This window comes from Cydia amplana, chromosome 4, assembly GCF_948474715.1.
Source record: "Cydia amplana chromosome 4, ilCydAmpl1.1, whole genome shotgun sequence".
Classification (NCBI taxonomy): Eukaryota; Metazoa; Arthropoda; class Insecta; order Lepidoptera; family Tortricidae; genus Cydia; species Cydia amplana.
Window position 1 is genome coordinate 6,708,605 of NC_086072.1, and position 19,775 is coordinate 6,728,379.

Consider the following 19,775-nt stretch of genomic DNA (forward strand, 5'->3'; position numbering starts at 1 on the left):
CCATTGTGGAACTGAGTGTGCTGGTGATTCATTTCTCGGAATTGACCTTGCTATGAGTCATTCGCTGGAAGGCAGAGTCGGGGATACCGCGCCTGTCTGCCGGTTGCTTGCTTTGGTATACACGCATACCGCTCACCGCGAACACTTTTAACAAATAATTTTGTGTTTCGCGATCTAAATAAGAAACAATAACAAAAATGTGTGAGTGTACAAAACAAAAAAACAGTTAAATAGATTTGGCTCGCAAATTCTAAAACTACTTGTAAATATTTTTGTGTTCTTTTATAGTTGGATATCATGATAACAACCATGACGTCATTCATATTATTGAAGGTAAGCTACTTGATTTTTTACACGTATATTTATATCTAAAGCTTAATTATAATTTAAAATAATTTAATCATTATTTAATTTGTTAGTGAGTCATTTAAAATTCTTATCAGTATCTCATTTGACTAAGTGTAAAGTGACATGTAAAATATTACGCCAATAAATGTAAAAGTACTGTAGTTATCATCCTTCTCTTTTCAACACAAGGAAATCACTGACATACGCTATAATGACGATTTATCAGTGGCGTCTACGGTATTTGTTAGAGTATCCAAATGCGTGGTGCGTGTGTTAGAATGAAATAGAGAATAAAATGTATTGTAATGGCGAAATTCTTTAGCTTATGATTACGCACAGAAAAAATAATTAATTAAAGTCCTAAACCTAATTCATATTAATTTGCCTAAATGAAGTGTACAGAAATATCGTCGACAAGCTATGAATCTCGAACTGTTATATTCGTGTGAAGCGTTGGAAGAAAAAGTTATTGTCCAGCAACTTGTTGAACAAGTTTCCAATTAACTTTTCAGACGAACTCTTTCCTCTTGAGGATGAACAGAGAGGATAACGTCGACTGGTTCCATGGGAAAATATCACGAGAATCTGCCGAGAAGTTGTTAAAAGAAGGTAGGCGTTGTTTTAAAGTTATTTTTTAAGACAAAATGGTAACAAAAGATTCTGATTCCTTGTTTACCTTTGGCGTTTCCAGAGGGCGAAGATGGTGTTTTCTTGGTACGTGAAAGCAACACTTCACCAGGAGACTATGTTTTGTCAGTTTTGCACCAAGTAAGTGTACTGGAAGTTTTATAACCTAACATTACTTAAGTAAACAAACAATGCAATGATTCAAAATTCAAATGTTTTCAAAAAGGTCTTTTAAAAATGTGTATAATGTATTAAAATTATTGTATTTTTAAAAAGGTGAATAAAATAAAAACATGATGACAATTTCCGTTTCCATAACTCTACAATGGTACGCGCTGCCCCTGCATGCATCTCATGACAGTGGCAGGGTTGTGTTCTGTGGCTCCGCACTCAACTCCCAAATGTACAGGAATGTATTAAATTATAATTTATTTCAGGGTGAAGTAGTGCATTACCAAATTCGGAGGCATGGCGAGGATGCCTTCTTTTCCATTGAAGAACACACAACAGTGCATGGGCTGGACACCCTCATACAGCACTACCGAGGTGACTCCAATGGTCTCGTCACACGACTGTCTGTTGTGTGTAAGGGGCAGCCTCCACCTCACGAGTCACGCACCCAGGGGACCACCAATCTTTTACACAGGTAAGCTGCTTTTTGCTCTACTGGGGCACTCATTGTTGTCTAATTTTTGTTGTATGATTTATATTTAAATTCACACAACATACAGTAGAATAGCCATAACATTATAGGCACTCTTCGGAGCATATTTGTAATTTGTAATAAAAGTTATACTATACAAGTTTTCTTCAAACCAACTGTTTAAAATTTTTATTCAGACTGGAGAACATAATAATAACAGGAAATAATAAATTTATTATAGTATTTTTTTCATTAGTTACTCTTAAGTAATAGTTCAACTTTAATAACATATGAAAATATCTATTGTAGTAAATTGGGTAAAATTGGTCTAGATTTGTGTTTATGGGACTATCCAGTAATAAGCAGCATAAAATGCCAAGTAACAAAACAATTATGTAATGTATACTCTATTGGCGTTATTCATAAATGTATACTAACTTAATCAGTTGATAATCGTTGTTTGTCCCTATTTGTTGTTATGCCATACAGCGGGACAAACGATTATCATCAGCTGATTAACTTAGCAGACGTTTATGAATAACGTCATATTTCTTTGATATTGTACCGATGTGGACGACCACCCCAAATCGCATGTTTATACAAATATAGTCCTCATTTTCCTATGAATTGTGTTTTGATTAGGGAATGCAAATCGGTTATTTTTTGTATGGAAATAACCGCGGTTTCAGTTAATAACCGATTATTTCCATACAAAAAATAACCGAAAATAACCGATTTGCATTCCCTAGTTTTGATCCTAATTCTTTTAATACCTATAATCATAAAATCGAAAAAAGTCCAACAAAGCTAAATAGCTATGCTATATTCCCTGTCTGTCTGTCTGTCTGTATGCTTAGATCTTTAAAACTACGCAACGGATTTTGATGCGGTTTTTTTTAATAGAAAGAGTGATTCAAGAGGAAGGTTTATGTATAATTTGTTAACCCGTGTGAAGCCAGGGCGGGACGCTAGTAATACATAAATTTATGTAATAGTTATTTGTTTTACAAGGGGGCAAAGTTGTTGTTTAACCGCTCGTGCTAATATTGATACCCGAGCAAGCGAAAGATTCCAAAACTGAACCACGAGCGTAGCGAGTGGTTCGAAAAATGGAATCTTGAGCGTTGCGAGGGTTTGAATTACTGATAGCAAAGTGCAACTTTTCTATCCGTTTTTGAAGTGCAAAGTAAGCCTTTCCGAGCTGGTGTGGTGAAAAAATCTTTTCCATAATGAGAGAGAAAAATGTCCCTTAATAGTCACTTAAGTGTTGCTGTTATAGTGCCTATGTCTATTTATCTATAAGCCCTTTTTTCTTGAGTAAGAGACTAGACTTGACTAGAGTATATCTCTTCTAAGCTCAGTTTGGTGGCAGAGGCCATCTAGCTCTATAGTACTATAGTAGTCTAATAGAAGCCACTCTCCTCCATTTCGATCCCACTGTTAGTGTAAAGCCCCGTCTCCATATCGCGCGGCAAATCATCGAACATTGGCTCGCGCGGCAGCCGCGCGCAATGGATACTGGGCGCAGTGGGCGCATCGAGTTGGCTCGCGCGGCAGCCCGGTATCCATTGCGCGCGGCTGCCGCGCGAGCCAATGTTCGATGGTTTGCCGCGCGATATGGAGACGGGTCTTAAGTTCATCCTCCCATATTGATAGAGATTTTCTCTGGCACTGTTTGCCTATGTACATACATACTAGAATTTCATATGATATGAAGAATAATCATTAAGGTGTAAGAAGTTCTGATCAATGAAGTGGATCGCCACACATGTGAACCATTATAAAAAATCTTGGGTTTATTGTATATGGTGATGATTTGATGAATAAAAAAGCGGCCAAGTGCGAGTCGGACTCGCCCATGAAGGGTTCCGTATTTAGGCGATTTATGACGTATAAAAAAAAACTACTTACTAGATCTCGTTCAAACCAGTTTTCGGTGGAAGTTTACATGGTAATGTACATCATATATATTTTTTAGTTTTATCATTCTCTTATTTTAGAAGTTACAGGGGGGGGGGGACACACATTTTACCACTTTGGAAGTGTCTCTCGCGCAAACTATTCAGTTTAGAAAAAAATGATATTAGAAACCTCAATATCATTTTTGAAGACCTATCCATAGATACCCCACACGTATGGGTTTGATGAAAAAAAAATTTTTGAGTTTCAGTTCGAAGTATGGGGAACCCCAAAAATTTATTGTTTTTTTTCTATTTTTGTGTGAAAATCTTAATGCGGTTCACAGAATACATCTACTTACCAAGTTTCAACAGTATAGTTCTTATAGTTTCGGAGAAAAGTGGCTGTGACATACGGACGGACAGACAGACGGACAGACAGACAGACATGACGAATCTATAAGGGTTCCGTTTTTTGCCATTTGGCTACGGAACCCTAAAAACAACCTTTCTTATGCAATTATTTGTATGTATAATCCGTTATTTAATACTGTGATATCAAATCCACAGTTTACTCGAATGATAGTGAAGAAGGAAGTTCTATTAACTGGAGAGCCATCAGTTATTGCCCTTAATTTCTTCCATCGTGTTGTTGTAACAAATTGCTGCGACTAATGTCTTGAGTACAATTTAAGTCCACTCCACAAGGCCAAACATATATTTTGTTTTAATTTGTTTTTTATCATGATCGTGTGAAATAGCCGCATAAAGTCGGTTGAGTAGGTCAATGCTCTGAGTCTTTTTACTTATGTTGCACAATTGGTTGATGCAATGTAAAAGTGACAACTTTATTGCTGTGTTCCTGTGGTGAATGCTGTTCAATAGCTCGTTCAATAATGCTGACAATGTGATGTATTATGATTATGCGCAGTAATGATATTGATGCTGTTTAAGTAGGTAACTTGCTTTTATGCTGATATTTACATTTAGTTGTATGAGATTCTTTGATAAATTAGATACAAAGGTGTATTTGGGTAATTCCGAATACTACAGATTGTCGCATACTTAATTCCGAAAATGAGCTTTAATATGATGGAATTATGGGTGATTTTCGGAATAACCCGACATTTATTACTCCAAAGTATGAAAACATTATCCGAAATTTTATTTTAACTGATATGTTTGATATGACATCAAAGATAGCAAGGCCTTGCTTGACCGTGAGTTGACCGGTATTTTAAAAATAAGTAATGAATCAAATTTGTTGTCTTAATTAATTCGTTAAATGATAAAGGCAGAATACGTATGCATTATGAAAAAATGCTATGCCGATAAAATTAACAAAAATTAAATATTTCTTATCCTTAAATAACAGCTAATTATTGACTCAAATGTCATTCCATTATATTTGTATGAATATGCGTATTACTCATACCTCGGCAAACCGCGATGAGATTGTTGACATGTTATAGTATCAACTCACTCCAGATACATCTGTGTTTGAAGATGATGACTCAGACTTGAGTTAATGATTCACATAATAATTTTGCGTGCTTTTGGGTAGTTTAGTTATGGAGTTGTGCGTCTCTTTACCATCTGTTACTACAAACATTTGACGTAATTGGAATAGTGTTTATTCTAGATACTATTAATTAAAAAACATGGAAAACTGTTTCCATTTATTCACAAAGACAGTTAGTATCACAGGAGTTTGAACTCTTTTTCAATTGTATTATTGACCTTCTACGCCCAATTTACCAATTCAAATTAAATTCTTCGATTTTAGTGAGCCGAAGCTAGTTCCTTAAATACCTAACCCAGTAACTTTCATATTTACATTTGCGACCAATATCAACTGTCAGTTAAAAACATAGTATTCGAAAATAAATTAACAGCTCCATCCATACCTAGTGCGTAAAGTATAGCCTATGTTGAAAAATAAACTTTATTTAACAGAGCAACGGAAGCCGGTGACTACAACATAGTATCCCAAATGCTGGCAGTCGGATACCACAGCCGCGACGCCAAAAACCAGGATGGACAGACGGCGGTGCATATAGCCGCTAAAGCCGGGCGCGACAAAATACTCGGGAAACTCATAGAGAGCGGAGCCACCGTCAACGTGCGGGACTCGTTCGGATATACGCCATTACATGTAAGTATACTAAGCGACAAAGGTACCACTACCAGCCCTTACTAGCACGGTCGCATTTTTATCGTTTGTCACCATGCCTGTCACGTTCTAACAAGTATGTTAGTGCGAAAGTGACGGGCATAGTGATAGTCGATAAAAATGGAACCGTGCTGAGCCCGCAGGTGGACATACAGCGGTGTATATCGCCGCAAAAGTCGCGACAAGATACCCGGGAAATTTTAAGCTAACAGCATAATTTTAAGCTAATTTTTATGAACCAATCTATTCCCACCTAATATGTCGCGTGTATATGTGCATAGGAATATTATGATTGTCTCAAATCTGTAGTCACGTCGCGTTGTGTTCGCTATTATGTCTTCCGATCTCCTTATTTTTATCGTAGGCGCGTCTCATCAATAGTAGGTTTCCTTAATTTCCGTGAGGAAAATTATACAAGACCTTCATTTTAACTTCCTGATGAGACAACTCATATATGTCTGCAGAGGCAGCTTTACTTTTAATTTAATAGAACTCAGTATTCATTATAATAAGATTTGTAGCGATGCTTGCCCATCATGCAAGAAAAATAGAATAGAATAGAATATAATTTATTCGTAAGCACAGACAATACATAATATGAAAGAAAACACAAAATAAGATTTAAAGTGCCACGAAATGGCCTCATCTCAGCATGTTGCTGGTGGCTTCCAGCGCTGGTCTTCCGATGGGACCATCAAGTGAGAAGAATGGAATGGCAAGAAATGGTCAGTGGAACTTGAAACAATAGTGTAGGAAATAAATTAAGTTCCCTTTTTCAGAAAATTGGTAGAGGAGATTACGTGTGCTAAGGCTCAAAATACCCTGACCGTAAAATTTTTTTTTTTTTTTTTTTTTTTTTGTATAATAAGTATTTTTTCAGTACACCTGCCAGAACAATCTGGCAAGCACCGCTGAACTGCTGATAACGAAGGGCAACGCTAACTACCAGATGCGGCACGCGCCTACGGGGAAAGTACCTCTACACGACGCCGCGCAGAGGGGACACATTGACTGCATCAAGGTACTTATCTTATCTTCTTATCTTATTATTTCCGGGGGCCCTTACGGATACACTTCGACCCATAGGGATCTTTTGTGCAATTACCCCCTGGAGAAGATCCGTCAGCTACTCAAGAGCTTTTCCCACCATATCCATGTGTCGGATGATGGAGCTCATGGGTAGCGTTTTAAAGTCCTTTGGTTCCAGATATCCTGCTCCAAAGTCCTTCATTCTTTGTCTGGCTAGGGCGTGACATTCACACATTAAGTGTTTCACTGTCTCTTCCTCTTCGCCACACATACGACAATCGGTGTTGTCAGAATGTCCCATCTTGGTCAGAATTCCCTTGACCCCGTAATGACCAGTGAACACCCCCGTTATGATTTGGAGTTGTCTTTTGCTAAGTTTCCAAAGCTTTTTGCTCCAGCCGGAGTCTACTCCTTGCATGAAGAGCTTGCATCAAGGTACTTGATTTGATAGATAATTTAGACATCAAGTTGCTATACCGAAATACCGACGTTACGTTACCTATTAACTCACATTTATAGACGGGTCTAACGCGAAATTTATTCAATTAATCAATTTATAATGTGTAGTTAACATTGTCGTAATATGACAAAAAATTCCCTAATATTTTATTTTTACAAACACATATAATTATTAATGAAAAACTTAATAACACTTAAAAAATAAAAACTTATAAATAAAAAATTTGGCCTAGGTCGTGGTCACTCGGTAGGGTACCCAGAAGGCATTATAATTAATTTATTTATTCAATTCTTTTCGTAGAGTAGTTTCACAAATCCCTGTTTTGACATTTTGCTGGGACATCAGTTAGCCGCGACCATGAGCAGTGAAACCTGTGTCGAAACGTCGGTAAATAAAGGTAATTGAATAAATTTCGCGTTAGACCCGTCAATAAATGTGAGTTAATATGTGTTCAAAACGCGAAGGTTTTAAATATTATGTTACGTTACCTATTGAGATAATTGGAGGTAATACTACTAAGATTCGCTGAAGGAGTATTTCATTAGGCCTGTCCCATTTGTTTTTTTCGTCAAATAACCATTCTTGTTTGAGCCCGTTTGTTATAAAAACTATAAGTAAAATCTTTATTACTAGCTATCTGCTTTGTACAGGAAACGTACTTTGTCCTGGATCTACCAATATTTGAGATTCGAGTTTCTATTTATAGATCGGAAAACTTACTTACAATTTATTCTACAAAACATGTTCCACTTACAATTTATTCTAGAAAATATATTCCCAATTCCATGTTAAATTTATTGGTGCCTAAAATATTCGGAATGTTTTCAAAATATGTATTGTTTGTTATGTTGTGAATACCACAAGCTGACCAAAACAAAACTCTCATTCAACAATGGCAACAAATTACAATGTAACCTGAAAACAGGAAGCCACATTCCAAAACAACGAACTGTTTGGAATTCTTATTTAAATAGGATGTTTACTGTTAGTTTAAATAATTTATTTCACACCCATGAAATCAACCACTATAGTTCGTTTTTTTTAGCATTAGAAAGAACTTAACAGAAGGTAAGCGATTTTGACATGTCTTTTAATTGAAAAACACTTTTTAAAAACCAATATCTATTACTTATGAAAGCAGAAGACTATAAAAGATCGTATTAGATTCATAATTGTTACATATTTACCGTAACTTATTTTTAAAATGTGTTTTCAATTAAAAGACACATCAAGATTGTTTATCTTATTTCTAATGCTAAAAAAAACGAACTACCTATAGACTAGAAAATTATCGAAAAAACGTAGACTCAATCATTATAATTATAACTGTGTTTCATAATGTTTAAACATTTTAACACTTGGAAAAGAAGCTTGAAAAGACTTGGCAAAAACTTTATTAAGTCAGTTTCGGTTCAAACTGTAAATGTTTGCAGGTCCTGCTAAAATTGAAAGCTCCCGCGAACCCGAGGACGTTGCAGCAAGAAACCCCAGCCGATTTAGCGAAGCACCACGGGCATACGGAATGTTATCAGCTATTAAGTAAGTCATATGAAGATATTATTACTTCGAATAGGGATGATGACACATGTTGAATTTTATAACAAAATCTATTAAAATAGATAGCCAACGAGCAATTTATCACAATAATGTGAATATTAAAATAAAATATTGAAAAATTACAAAAATACAGGACCTGAAAGTTTCAAAAAAAATTTTTTTTTTTTACTTTCAAAAACGATAAAAGTAAGGGTACCATTCGATTCCTTAAATTTCATCCAAAAAAATATTGTATAGCAACTATATATGACATAAACGCAATATTTCACCGACAAAAACGCAATTTTCTTGTTTTGTCCATACTACAAGATGGGCTCCCAGAGATCTTGACGTCACGTTCCCTTCTCGTTTTGTTTAGGGCGTTTCGCGAGTGAAGTGCGACTGTCGGCCTTTGACTACAATTTCTGACGTTTGTGTTACTTTAATGCAATGGGTCCATAGACATTTGATCCTAAAAACAAACCCAATCGATTGATACCATAAATTAAAATTAGTCATGTAGCCTATAGCGCCGCGTAGCGATTGGCGGCTTTATCGTCGATTTTTTAATGGAATTATGACTTTTGTGGTGATACTACCCGTTTGTCATTGGAAAGTCTGTGAAGAGTTTGCTTGGTCTGTATACTCCATATTAAATTTGTACCGCTACGTGTAATGGGAACGATATTCAAGATCTCGGAGGATCCGTTAGAGGTTAGCAACTCATCACCAAGAGGTTATTGTCTATCAGTTATCAGTGAATGTCTTTCGGCTGAAACAAATTCTTAGTTGCTTCGTTGTCCGTCTTAATAGGTTAACTTAGGCTTATTTCATCTACTAAATATCCCAATTATTTGCAGAAAACTACAAACCCGAGCCACCGCAAACCTCCAAAAGTGAATGGTACCACGGCACGTTGAGCCGGGACGAAGCCGTACAAACATTAGAACAGTACTGCAAGCAGAACAACTTAGTGGACAAGGCTACGGACGGCGTGTTCCTAGTGCGCTACAGCGAGCGGCACAGCAGCGCCACCTGCGTGCTCACTATGCTGAGCGAAAACACGCCCTACCACTTTATCATAAGGAAGGAGGTAATTATTAACTACGGAGACGATCAACATCTAATGTAATTGATACACAATACAAATACGCCGCGATCCACATAATTAATTGAAACGTATCAGCATTGCGATACAGCGAGGAAATGTCGCCAGCATCCTTGGTACCTATTTTACCTCAAGGACCTATTTTAGATTTAAGCTAGTTTTTAATTTCTTTTAGTAATACACTGTATATATCTTGTTTGTAAATAAAAGAATGAAATAATTAATTGAAAGCGCTAATTTAATCTAATTTCAGGCTATGGGATTTTTGAATGCGTATTTAATGACTAATAATTATAATAACTATACTTTAGTCGGTCGGCTTAGGTTTGACTAGAGGGACAGAGTAGAGGCGGATCTGTGTTTTGTGCAGGGATTTTGCGGATGCCGATTTTTTGACATCTGCGGATGCGGATTTTTAAAGGCTCACATGCGGATGCGGATGTCAAGATAGGTACATAAAAAACGTCAAATATTACATTATAGTAATTTTTATTTCAAAAAACCTGCCAATTGCGAGTCGGACTCGCGTTCCAAGGGTTCCGTACATTAAGTCCCACTCACGCTTGACTGCTCATTTCTAATAGGTTTTTTGGCTAATGACTAAATTACATAGCAGTCTAGCACTTACGCCGATGCTAAGACGTTCCTGTACCGACCTGTTCCACATCCGCACCCGCATTAAACTCCGCATCGATATAATGCGGAAGTTCCGCGGTTGCGGATATTCGCAACATCCCTGGTTTTGTGCGACTTGGCACAGGATCGGGCCAAGCGACGTGCTCTCGTATCGAAGGCCAAAACCCGTTTTTAGGGTTCCGTACCAAAAGGGTATAAACGGGACCCTATTACTAAGACTCTGCTGTCCGTCCGTCCGTCCGTCTGTCACCAGGCTGTATCTCACGAACCGTGATAGCTAGACAGTTGAAATTTTCACAGATGATGTATTTCTGTTGCCGCTATAACAACAAATACTAAAAACAGAATAAAATAAAGATTTAAGTGGGGCTCCCATACAACAAACGTGATTTTTGACCGAAGTTAAGCAACGTCGGGCGGGGTCAGTACTTGGATGGGTGATCGTTTTTTGCTTGTTTTGCTCTATTTTTTGTTGATGGTGCGGAACCCTCCGTGCGCGAGTCCGACTCGCACTTGGTCGGTTTTTTCAACACTTAGCCACAACAGTTTAGAGGAGCTTTGTCTCATGTTCAAAACGAAATGGAATGTTTGATGTGTGCAGGCAGCGGGCTGGGTGTTCATCGACGACGGGCCGTACCTGGAGGGCGTGGAGCGGCTGGTGGAGCACTACGGCGCCGTGCCGGACGGGCTGCCCGCGCGCCTGCGCCACGCCGTGCCGCCCAAGCCCAAGCCGCCCCTGCCCGAGGTATGTACCAGGGATGTTGCGGATGCAGATTTTTTGACATCCGCGGATGCGGATGCGGATATTTAAAGGCTCACATCCGCGGATGTCAAGATTAGGTACTTAGAAAACGTCAAATATTACATTTTTAGTATATTTTTATTTAAAAAAAAAGAAACGTTTAGTATTTGAGCAAGAATATAGGTGCGTTATATTTAATAAACAGTAACTTCGCCGACTTTTCTGGATCTAGACGATTTCGTTATAGGTAATGACGAAATTACCTAGCACTTACGCCGCCGCTAAGACGTTCCTGTACCGACTTGTTCGACATCCGCATCCGCATAAGCTCCGCATCGATTTTATGCGGATGCGGATGCGGATGTTAAAAATAATGCGGAAGTTCCGCGGTTGCGGATGCGGATGTTCGCAACATCCCTGGTATGTACCATCTACACTTTAATGCCGTTATTCATTAACGGCTGCTAACTTAATCAGTTGATGATCGTCGTTTGTCCCTATTTGTCGTTATGCCATAGAGAGTGACAACGATGATCATCAGCTGATTAACTTAACAAACGTTTATGAATAACGCCGTATATCATTAAGCGTGCTCATCGACGACGAGCCTTACCTAGAATGCGTGGACCGTCTGGATGAACGCTACACGCTGTGCCCGAAAGGGTGCCCGTGACGCGCAAGCAAGATGATAATCCTACAAGAGTAAAGAGCAGAGTACGATGCTTGTATGCTAAGCGAGTCAAAAGACCACCGACCCGCACTACAGTAGAACCCGCTTAAGACGATTCTGAGGGGACCTAGCAAAAAGAGCGTCTTAAACGAGAAATCGTATTAAGCGTGAACAAAAAAACTATAATAACGGTGATAATGAGCGAATGAAATCTAAGTGTAGGCAGGTAATCTAGGAACACTAACGATATTAGGCTCAAGTAGAAAGTCGTGGAGTAAAGTAACTAATAACTGCCTGCAAATAAATCTGAGAGCGATAGCTTGCACTCCGTGGTCCATAACGGTCAAGCAGATGGCATCGCATTCTTACACCGATAAGGACCCGACAAAATATATTAGACAAAACCAAAAACTGTAGGTAATAAACACATAAAAAATGTTGGCTAACGGCGTATTGCATAACAATACGACGGTTATGTCAAAAACACAAACGTGCAGATGGTGCGTAACGGGACGGATAAGTAATATATAATTTTAGATGGCGTATTAAACGGGACGCGAGTCGTATTAACCGTGAAATAATGTATGAAAACAGGCCTAAAGTTGCAGGGACCGTCGTAAAATGGCGTATTGTGCGGGAAATCGTATTAAACGTGATCGTATTAAGCGGGTTTTGCTGATATTGTTACGCCTCAAAGATTAATCTTCTAATATTTTCCAGTTCTCAACAATGCCCCGGACCAAGAAACCATCACCGAGTCGAGCAGCCATGAACCAGACGTTATCCCTAGTCAAAAACGACATCCTAAACAATCAGATCTCCGAGCCCGGCTCGCCGCCCGACGCCTTCGAGCTTCTCACCAGGAACCTCTCCTTCTCGTCGGACTTCAACAACGACAGCCTCAACAACAACGACTCGCTGGATGACAACGACACGTATAAAGTGCCCGTTAACAACAGCGCCGTTGTTGTTGGGGAGAACTATAATGAGATATCGATTAATTCCGACGGCCAGCTTTCCACACTGCAAGGTGAGTTGAACATCGCTGATGACGGGTGGGGTTTCATCGTTACTCTAGATCTGTTGGTGTTCAACTGATGTTCTGGATATATCAAGCTTGGAATAAAGATTAATATTATAAGTTGCAAGCTTTTGCACGTCTGAGAGTTGCAAACTCCAAAATTCGCGAAATACTTGTCGAATAAAAGGTTTTTACACGCTTATGGGTTGTCTTGATTGTTAATTTGATATTAAACGAATGCACAATGGTTTCGTTTTACTATATACTTAAACAATTTTAAACTAACATGTTTTTTTACATTGTAACTATTTAAAACGTATTAAACATTTATATAACGAGTCGCAGAAATTTATTTATAGGTTACTCCGTGAAAATGAGCAATTGTGCCCAATATTCGGGGACAAATATACATGGATGTAAAAACGAATATACACGGTAAATACGGCGTATGTACTATAGTTCGTTTTTTTTAGCATTAGAAAGAAGGTAAGCGATCTTGACAAGTCTTTTAATTGAAAAACGCTTTTTTAAAATCAGTAACTATTACTTATGAAAGCAGAATAATATAAATGATCGTATTAGATTCATAATTAATACATATTTGCCATCATTTATTTTTAAAACGTGTTTTTCAATAAAAAGACACGTCAAGATTGTTTACCTTATTTCTAATGCTAAAAAAAACGAACTATATACTATGCTGAAATTAATTTACCTATGGAATCATTACGACCGTTTGACGACCGGTCTGGCCTAGTGGGTAGTGACCCTGCCTGTGAAGCCGCGGTCCTGGGTTCGAATCCCAGTAAGGGCATTTATTTGTGTTATGAGCACAGATATTTGTTCCTGAGTCATGGTTGTTTTCTATGTATGTAAGTATTTGTATATTATATCTATCGTTGTCTGAGTACACACAACACAAGCCTTCTTGAGCTTACTGTGGGGCTTAGTCAATTTGTGTAAAAATGTCCTATGATATTTATTTATTTATTAGTTCCAACTTGCATATGAGTTTCAGATTTCATCCCCATGAGCGAGTTGACGCTAGGAGCGACATTAGGCGAGGGCGAGTTCGGGTCCGTGCTGCGCGCCACGCTGGCCGCCGCGGCCGGCCGCGCCGCCGCGCCCGTCGCCGTCAAGACGCTGCACGTGCAGCACACCGACTCCAACCAGCACGACTTCCTGGCGGAAGCCAAGACGATGATGACGCTCCGCCATCGGTGCATTGTACGACTTATTGGAGTTTCATTGGTGAGTTGGATACTGTTTTAGAAGCAATAATTTTTTTTGTGATCACTCCTTACGAGTCGAAATATATATCATATATAAAGCTCTCCGTAGGCCGGGTCCAAATAAACACAAATCAAAATATTTTATGAAATAATATGAGGGCCGCGCCCGTCGCCGTCAAGACGCTGCACGTGCAGCACACCGACTCCAACCAGCACGACTTCCTGGCGGAAGCCAAGACGATGATGACGCTCCGCCATCGGTGCATTGTACGACTTATTGGAGTTTCATTGGTGAGTTGGATACGGTTTTAGAAGCAATAATTTTTTTTTGTGATCACTCCTTCCGAGTCGAAATATATATCATATATAAAGCTCTCCGTAGGCCGGGTCCAAATAAACACAAATCAAAATATTTTATGAAATAATATGAGGGCCGCGCCCGTCGCCGTCAAGACGCTGCACGTGCAGCACACCGACTCCAACCAGCACGACTTCCTGGCGGAAGCCAAGACGATGATGACGCTCCGCCATCGGTGCATTGTACGACTTATTGGAGTTTCATTGGTGAGTTGGATACGGTTTTAGAAGCAATAATTTTTTTTGTGATCACTCCTTCCGAGTCGAAATATATATCATATATAAAGCTCTCCGTAGGCCGGGTCCAAATAAACACAAATCAAAATATTTTATGAAATAATATGAGGGCCGCGCCCGTCGCCGTCAAGACGCTGCACGTGCAGCACACCGACTCCAACCAGCACGACTTCCTGGCGGAAGCCAAGACGATGATGACGCTCCGCCATCGGTGCATTGTACGACTTATTGGAGTTTCATTGGTGAGTTGGATACGGTTTTAGAAGCAATAATTTTTTTTGTGATCACTCCTTCCGAGTCGAAATATATATCATATATAAAGCTCTCCGTAGGCCGGGTCCAAATATACACAAATCAAAATATTTTATGAAATAATATGAGGGCCGCGCCCGTCGCCGTCAAGACGCTGCACGTGCAGCACACCGACTCCAACCAGCACGACTTCCTGGCGGAAGCCAAGACGATGATGACGCTCCGCCATCGGTGCATTGTACGACTTATTGGAGTTTCATTGGTGAGTTGGATACGGTTTTAGAAGCAATAATTTTTTTTGTGATCACTCCTTCCGAGTCGAAATATATATCATATATAAAGCTCTCCGTAGGCCGGGTCCAAATAAACACAAATCAAAATATTTTATGAAATAATATGAGGGCCGCGCCCGTCGCCGTCAAGACGCTGCACGTGCAGCACACCGACTCCAACCAGCACGACTTCCTGGCGGAAGCCAAGACGATGATGACGCTCCGCCATCGGTGCATTGTACGACTTATTGGAGTTTCATTGGTGAGTTGGATACGGTTTTAGAAGCAATAATTTTTTTTGTGATCACTCCTTCCGAGTCGAAATATATATCATATATAAAGCTCTCCGTAGGCCGGGTCCAAATATACACAAATCAAAATATTTTATGAAATAATATGAGGGCCGCGCCCGTCGCCGTCAAGACGCTGCACGTGCAGCACACCGACTCCAACCAGCACGACTTCCTGGCGGAAGCCAAGACTATGATGACGCTCCGCCATCGGTGCATTGTACGACTTATTGGAGTTTCATTGGTGAGTTGGATACGGTTTTAGAAGCAATATTTTTTTTTGTGATCACTCCTTACTAGTCGAAATATATATCATATATAAAGCTCTCCGTAGGCCGGGTCCAAATAAACACAAATCAAAATATTTTATGAAATAATATGAGGATAAACGCTTCCAAATTTAACGAAGAGTGCGCTGAGATAGTTTTAATAAACATGTCATTAGATATGTCTAAGTCAAATCCCTTCCCTTTTATGGCATTTGCTCTTTATGTTATATACATGTATACATTGTATATTTGTCATCTGTGTTTGTCATAAATAAATGTATTTTCTTTCTTTCTTTCAAAATCCAAAAAAATATTCCTTAGTGAATTTTTAACTATTAGTGAGGTACTTTCAGACTCGACAATATCCTTACAACCTGTTCTGAGCGAACCCCGCCCATTGGTGCATCTAATCCGTCCCTGCCAAGAGCTCGCCTAAATCCTACTTCTATTCCAGCGTCAAGGTATTCATAAGATACCTTGACACCAAGCTGAGTGGAAACCTTTTCAGTGATGTTTTAAACCGTTTTTGTAAAATTTTGTTGTGTACTAGCAACCCGCCCCGGCTTCGCACGGGTTAACAAATTATACATAAACCTTCCTCTTGAATCACTCTTATCTATTTTAAAAAAACCGCATCAAAATCCGTTGCATAGTTTTAAAGATCTATAAGCATACGTAGGGACAGAACCGGTGAGCTCCATCTTAGGCTCTGTCTTCACTTTCCATCAGGTGTGTCTAGAGCCAATCGCCGATCAGTTTACCATAAAAAAAAGACAGCGGGAAGCGACATTGTTTTATACTATGTAGTGATGAAGCGTCCTGAGTAAATCTTATTCTATTCTATTCCAGGGCAATGATATTATATAACCATAGATAGGTTATACTCATACTTGACGAGCACAAAAAATACTTCCATATTTATTTCTGTGCCTACGAAGAAATCTGTTATTTTTGATTAATTTTCTCATTCCACCCATCTTTGTCACACTCGTTGTTAAACATAAGGTCGTTTCTTGCTCTTTCGGTGTACAGGAGCTCGTTAGCACGTGCACATTTCTCGTTTGTCCAGCCGCGTCTAAAGGCAACTTGTGACAAATTGTCACAAGTTAAGCGCTTCAATTTTGGAACGCCTATAACTAGGGTTGCCAGATCGAAAGGCAGTATTATCGGGAAAAAATAAAAAAAAATCGGTATTTTGAGACTTGAGTCGGGAAAAAGAAACATTCCAATTAAAGTAATTGTATTAAAAACAACGATATTATACATTGTTGGCACTACGTCAGCTGCTCTGCCTGACGCGGTCGACGCGGGTCTCTCGCTCGCTCGACGACAGTTCGGAAAATTGAAATTATTGTTTTATAACGTGCAGCTGTTTTTCGGGACAATTTCCACTTTGTCGGGAATCGGGAACACAAGCTAAAATCGGGAGAATCCCGCCAAATCCCGACCATCTGGCAACCCTACCTATAACCTATCTTGAGTTATAAATCATTGTTCCAGGGTCCCCCGCTAGCCATGATCCAGGAGCTGGTGCCGCTGGGGTCGCTGCTGGAGTACCTGCTGCGCTCGCCGGAGCAGGCCTCGGCCGGGTACGAGCTGCGGCTGTGGGCGTGCCAAGTGGCGGCCGGCATGCGCTACCTGGAGCGGCGCCGCTTCGTGCACCGCGACCTCGCCGCCAGGAACATACTGCTGGCCAGCAGGTATACTTTTACACCAGATAATGTCAACTAATTCAGAATCTGCATCTGCTGCCTCGGAAACTGTGATACCTCAACTTTTAGGCCTCATTCTCACGAGCGCTTGTTCAACGCGAATGATACAAATGGAAACATATGTATTTATTCACACGATGGCGGTAGCGTTTTCTTATCAAGCGTTGTTAGATATTCAACTTTAAGCCTTGGTCTTTAAAACGAATTTAGCGTCCGGGCAGATTCAAGTTCTTTTTAACGCACGTTGAAAAAGCGCTCGTGTGAATGAGGCCTTAAGGTGGTCTAAATTTGACAGCCAAAAAACGACCTTGAAATTTTAAATTGTAAATAGAGTTTATATTCTCTTTGCTGACTGAAGATCCAGCCAGTGAGAAGCAAGGAGTTAACCAAAGACAACGAGAAATAAAAATCCCAATTCGCTCATTTCAGTATAACATATAGTTTGGCAAACACCACTTGTCAGTCAGAAACACCCAGGAACATTATATTCATCCCTTTTGGGTGCTAGTACTAGCGTAAGACAATGACAGTATGATTCTCTCTCTACTGACTGTTGTAATGAGACAACCCTGGGCCAAACTATAGATTCTGTGAACATAAAGATGATATATTTTGTTTCAGACACCAAGCAAAAATTAGTGACTTTGGTCTATCACGAGCTCTCTCCATGGACAGTTCGTACTACAAGGCGAGTCAGGGCGGCAAGTGGCCGATCAAGTGGTACGCGCCCGAGTCCTACAACTATGGCACCTTCAGCAGCGCCAGCGACGTGTGGAGCTACGGCGTCACACTGTGGGAGATGTTCTCTTATGGCAAGCAGCCGTACGGGGAGATGAGGGGCACCGAGGTTAGTATTTAGACCTGAAGGGCAAATGTTGGGCAAAAGACGACCTTGACATTTTAAATTTAGAATTCAATTTTCGCTGAACCGATATTGCCGGCGGGAAGCGAGCGAGGGATAAAGCAAGGCAAGTGGCCCATTGAGTGTACGCGCCCGAGTCCTACGAGTTTGAAGTTATGACGTCACGTTGTGGGAGATGTTCTCTTATGGCAAGCAGCCGTAAGGGGAGATGAGAGGCACCGAGGTTAGTATTTCCACCTAAAATTGTCAAACAAAAGTCGACCTTAATCTTTTAAATTTAAGATCAAGTAAATTACAAGGCGAGCCAAGGTGACAAATTGCCCGTCAAATGGTACGTCAAACAGAGGATCGTGTTAATAAGCTCTTTCGCTTTATATCAATCTACCTGAAGAAAGTTGAATAGCGTCAGTATTTTGACTGGTTGCCGAGAAGATAAAATTGGCAGGTTCGTTTTTTGTCAACATCAAATCATGTTTTCTGTTACAAATAAGGCAAAAATATAATAGATCCAACGAGAGATCAAACCCTTTTTGGCAGATTTAGAAAACTCACTTTCTTTTACAGGCAATACAAATAGTAGAAAGCGGCGGACGACTAGAACGACCCGAGGAGTGCCCGGACGAGATCTATCAAGTCATGCTAGACTGCTGGGAATACAACCCGGACCGACGACCGACGTTCGGTCTGCTCGTCGACGTGTTCTCCCAACACCCCGACTACGTCAACATTAGCCAGCTAGCCCTCGACAACGACGAGGTAACCGTCTAACATTTACTTCAATATTTGCCTAACGCAGCGCTGCGTCTCTTTTGTTCTTTATGTCGATAAAAAGAGATACAATGCGAATGTTAGGCAAATATTTGTGGATGCCTTTATGCCTTTGGCCCCGTAGGGAACTACAACGACGAGGTAACCGTCTAACATTTACTTCAATATTTGCCTAACGCAGCGCTGCGTCTCTTTTGTTCTTTGTGTCGATAAAAAGAGATACAATGCGAATGTTAGGCAAATATTTGTGGATGCCTTTATGCCTTTGGCCCCGTAGGGAACTATTGTAAAGCTTACATAGATGTCAGTGGTAGAAAATATGACGAAGATGAGGACGTAACAGTCAGGTTAAGTGAGATTTGAACTGAAATGGACAATGGGGTAAATGTCTTAATTATCAGGACTAAACGCGGCGACTTCATTTACAATTTTTCCACTCGCACTGTACTCAATAGAGATATGGATTATGCTTGTCATGTAAAATATAGTCGAGTAGAGTTGTAACTGAAATTTCGCTTTGTTAACTTGCCTGAACAGACGCCCTTCTGCATCTGAATGCTAAAGTTATTGACTACTCTTAACAATAAGACTTCTATTGCCTTGTTTCTTTCTGATTGGCCAATTACTATGGCG

At 39.8% G+C, this 19,775-nt stretch overlaps 1 protein-coding gene across 1 annotated transcript; it reads left to right on the plus strand.

The window, feature by feature from the left end:
* Positions 1–19,272, plus strand: LOC134663219 (tyrosine-protein kinase Shark). Its single transcript, XM_063519607.1, has 14 exons — positions 1–333; positions 861–957; positions 1,040–1,116; positions 1,413–1,621; positions 5,473–5,671; positions 6,570–6,710; positions 8,612–8,717; positions 9,575–9,807; positions 11,060–11,203; positions 12,591–12,900; positions 13,910–14,142; positions 17,301–17,500; positions 18,134–18,359; positions 18,939–19,272. Exons 1-14 carry the CDS (start codon positions 298–300, stop codon positions 19,140–19,142), a joined length of 2,415 nt encoding a protein of 804 aa, XP_063375677.1. The 5' UTR covers positions 1–297; the 3' UTR covers positions 19,143–19,272.
* The last annotated feature ends 503 nt before the right edge of the window (positions 19,273–19,775 follow it).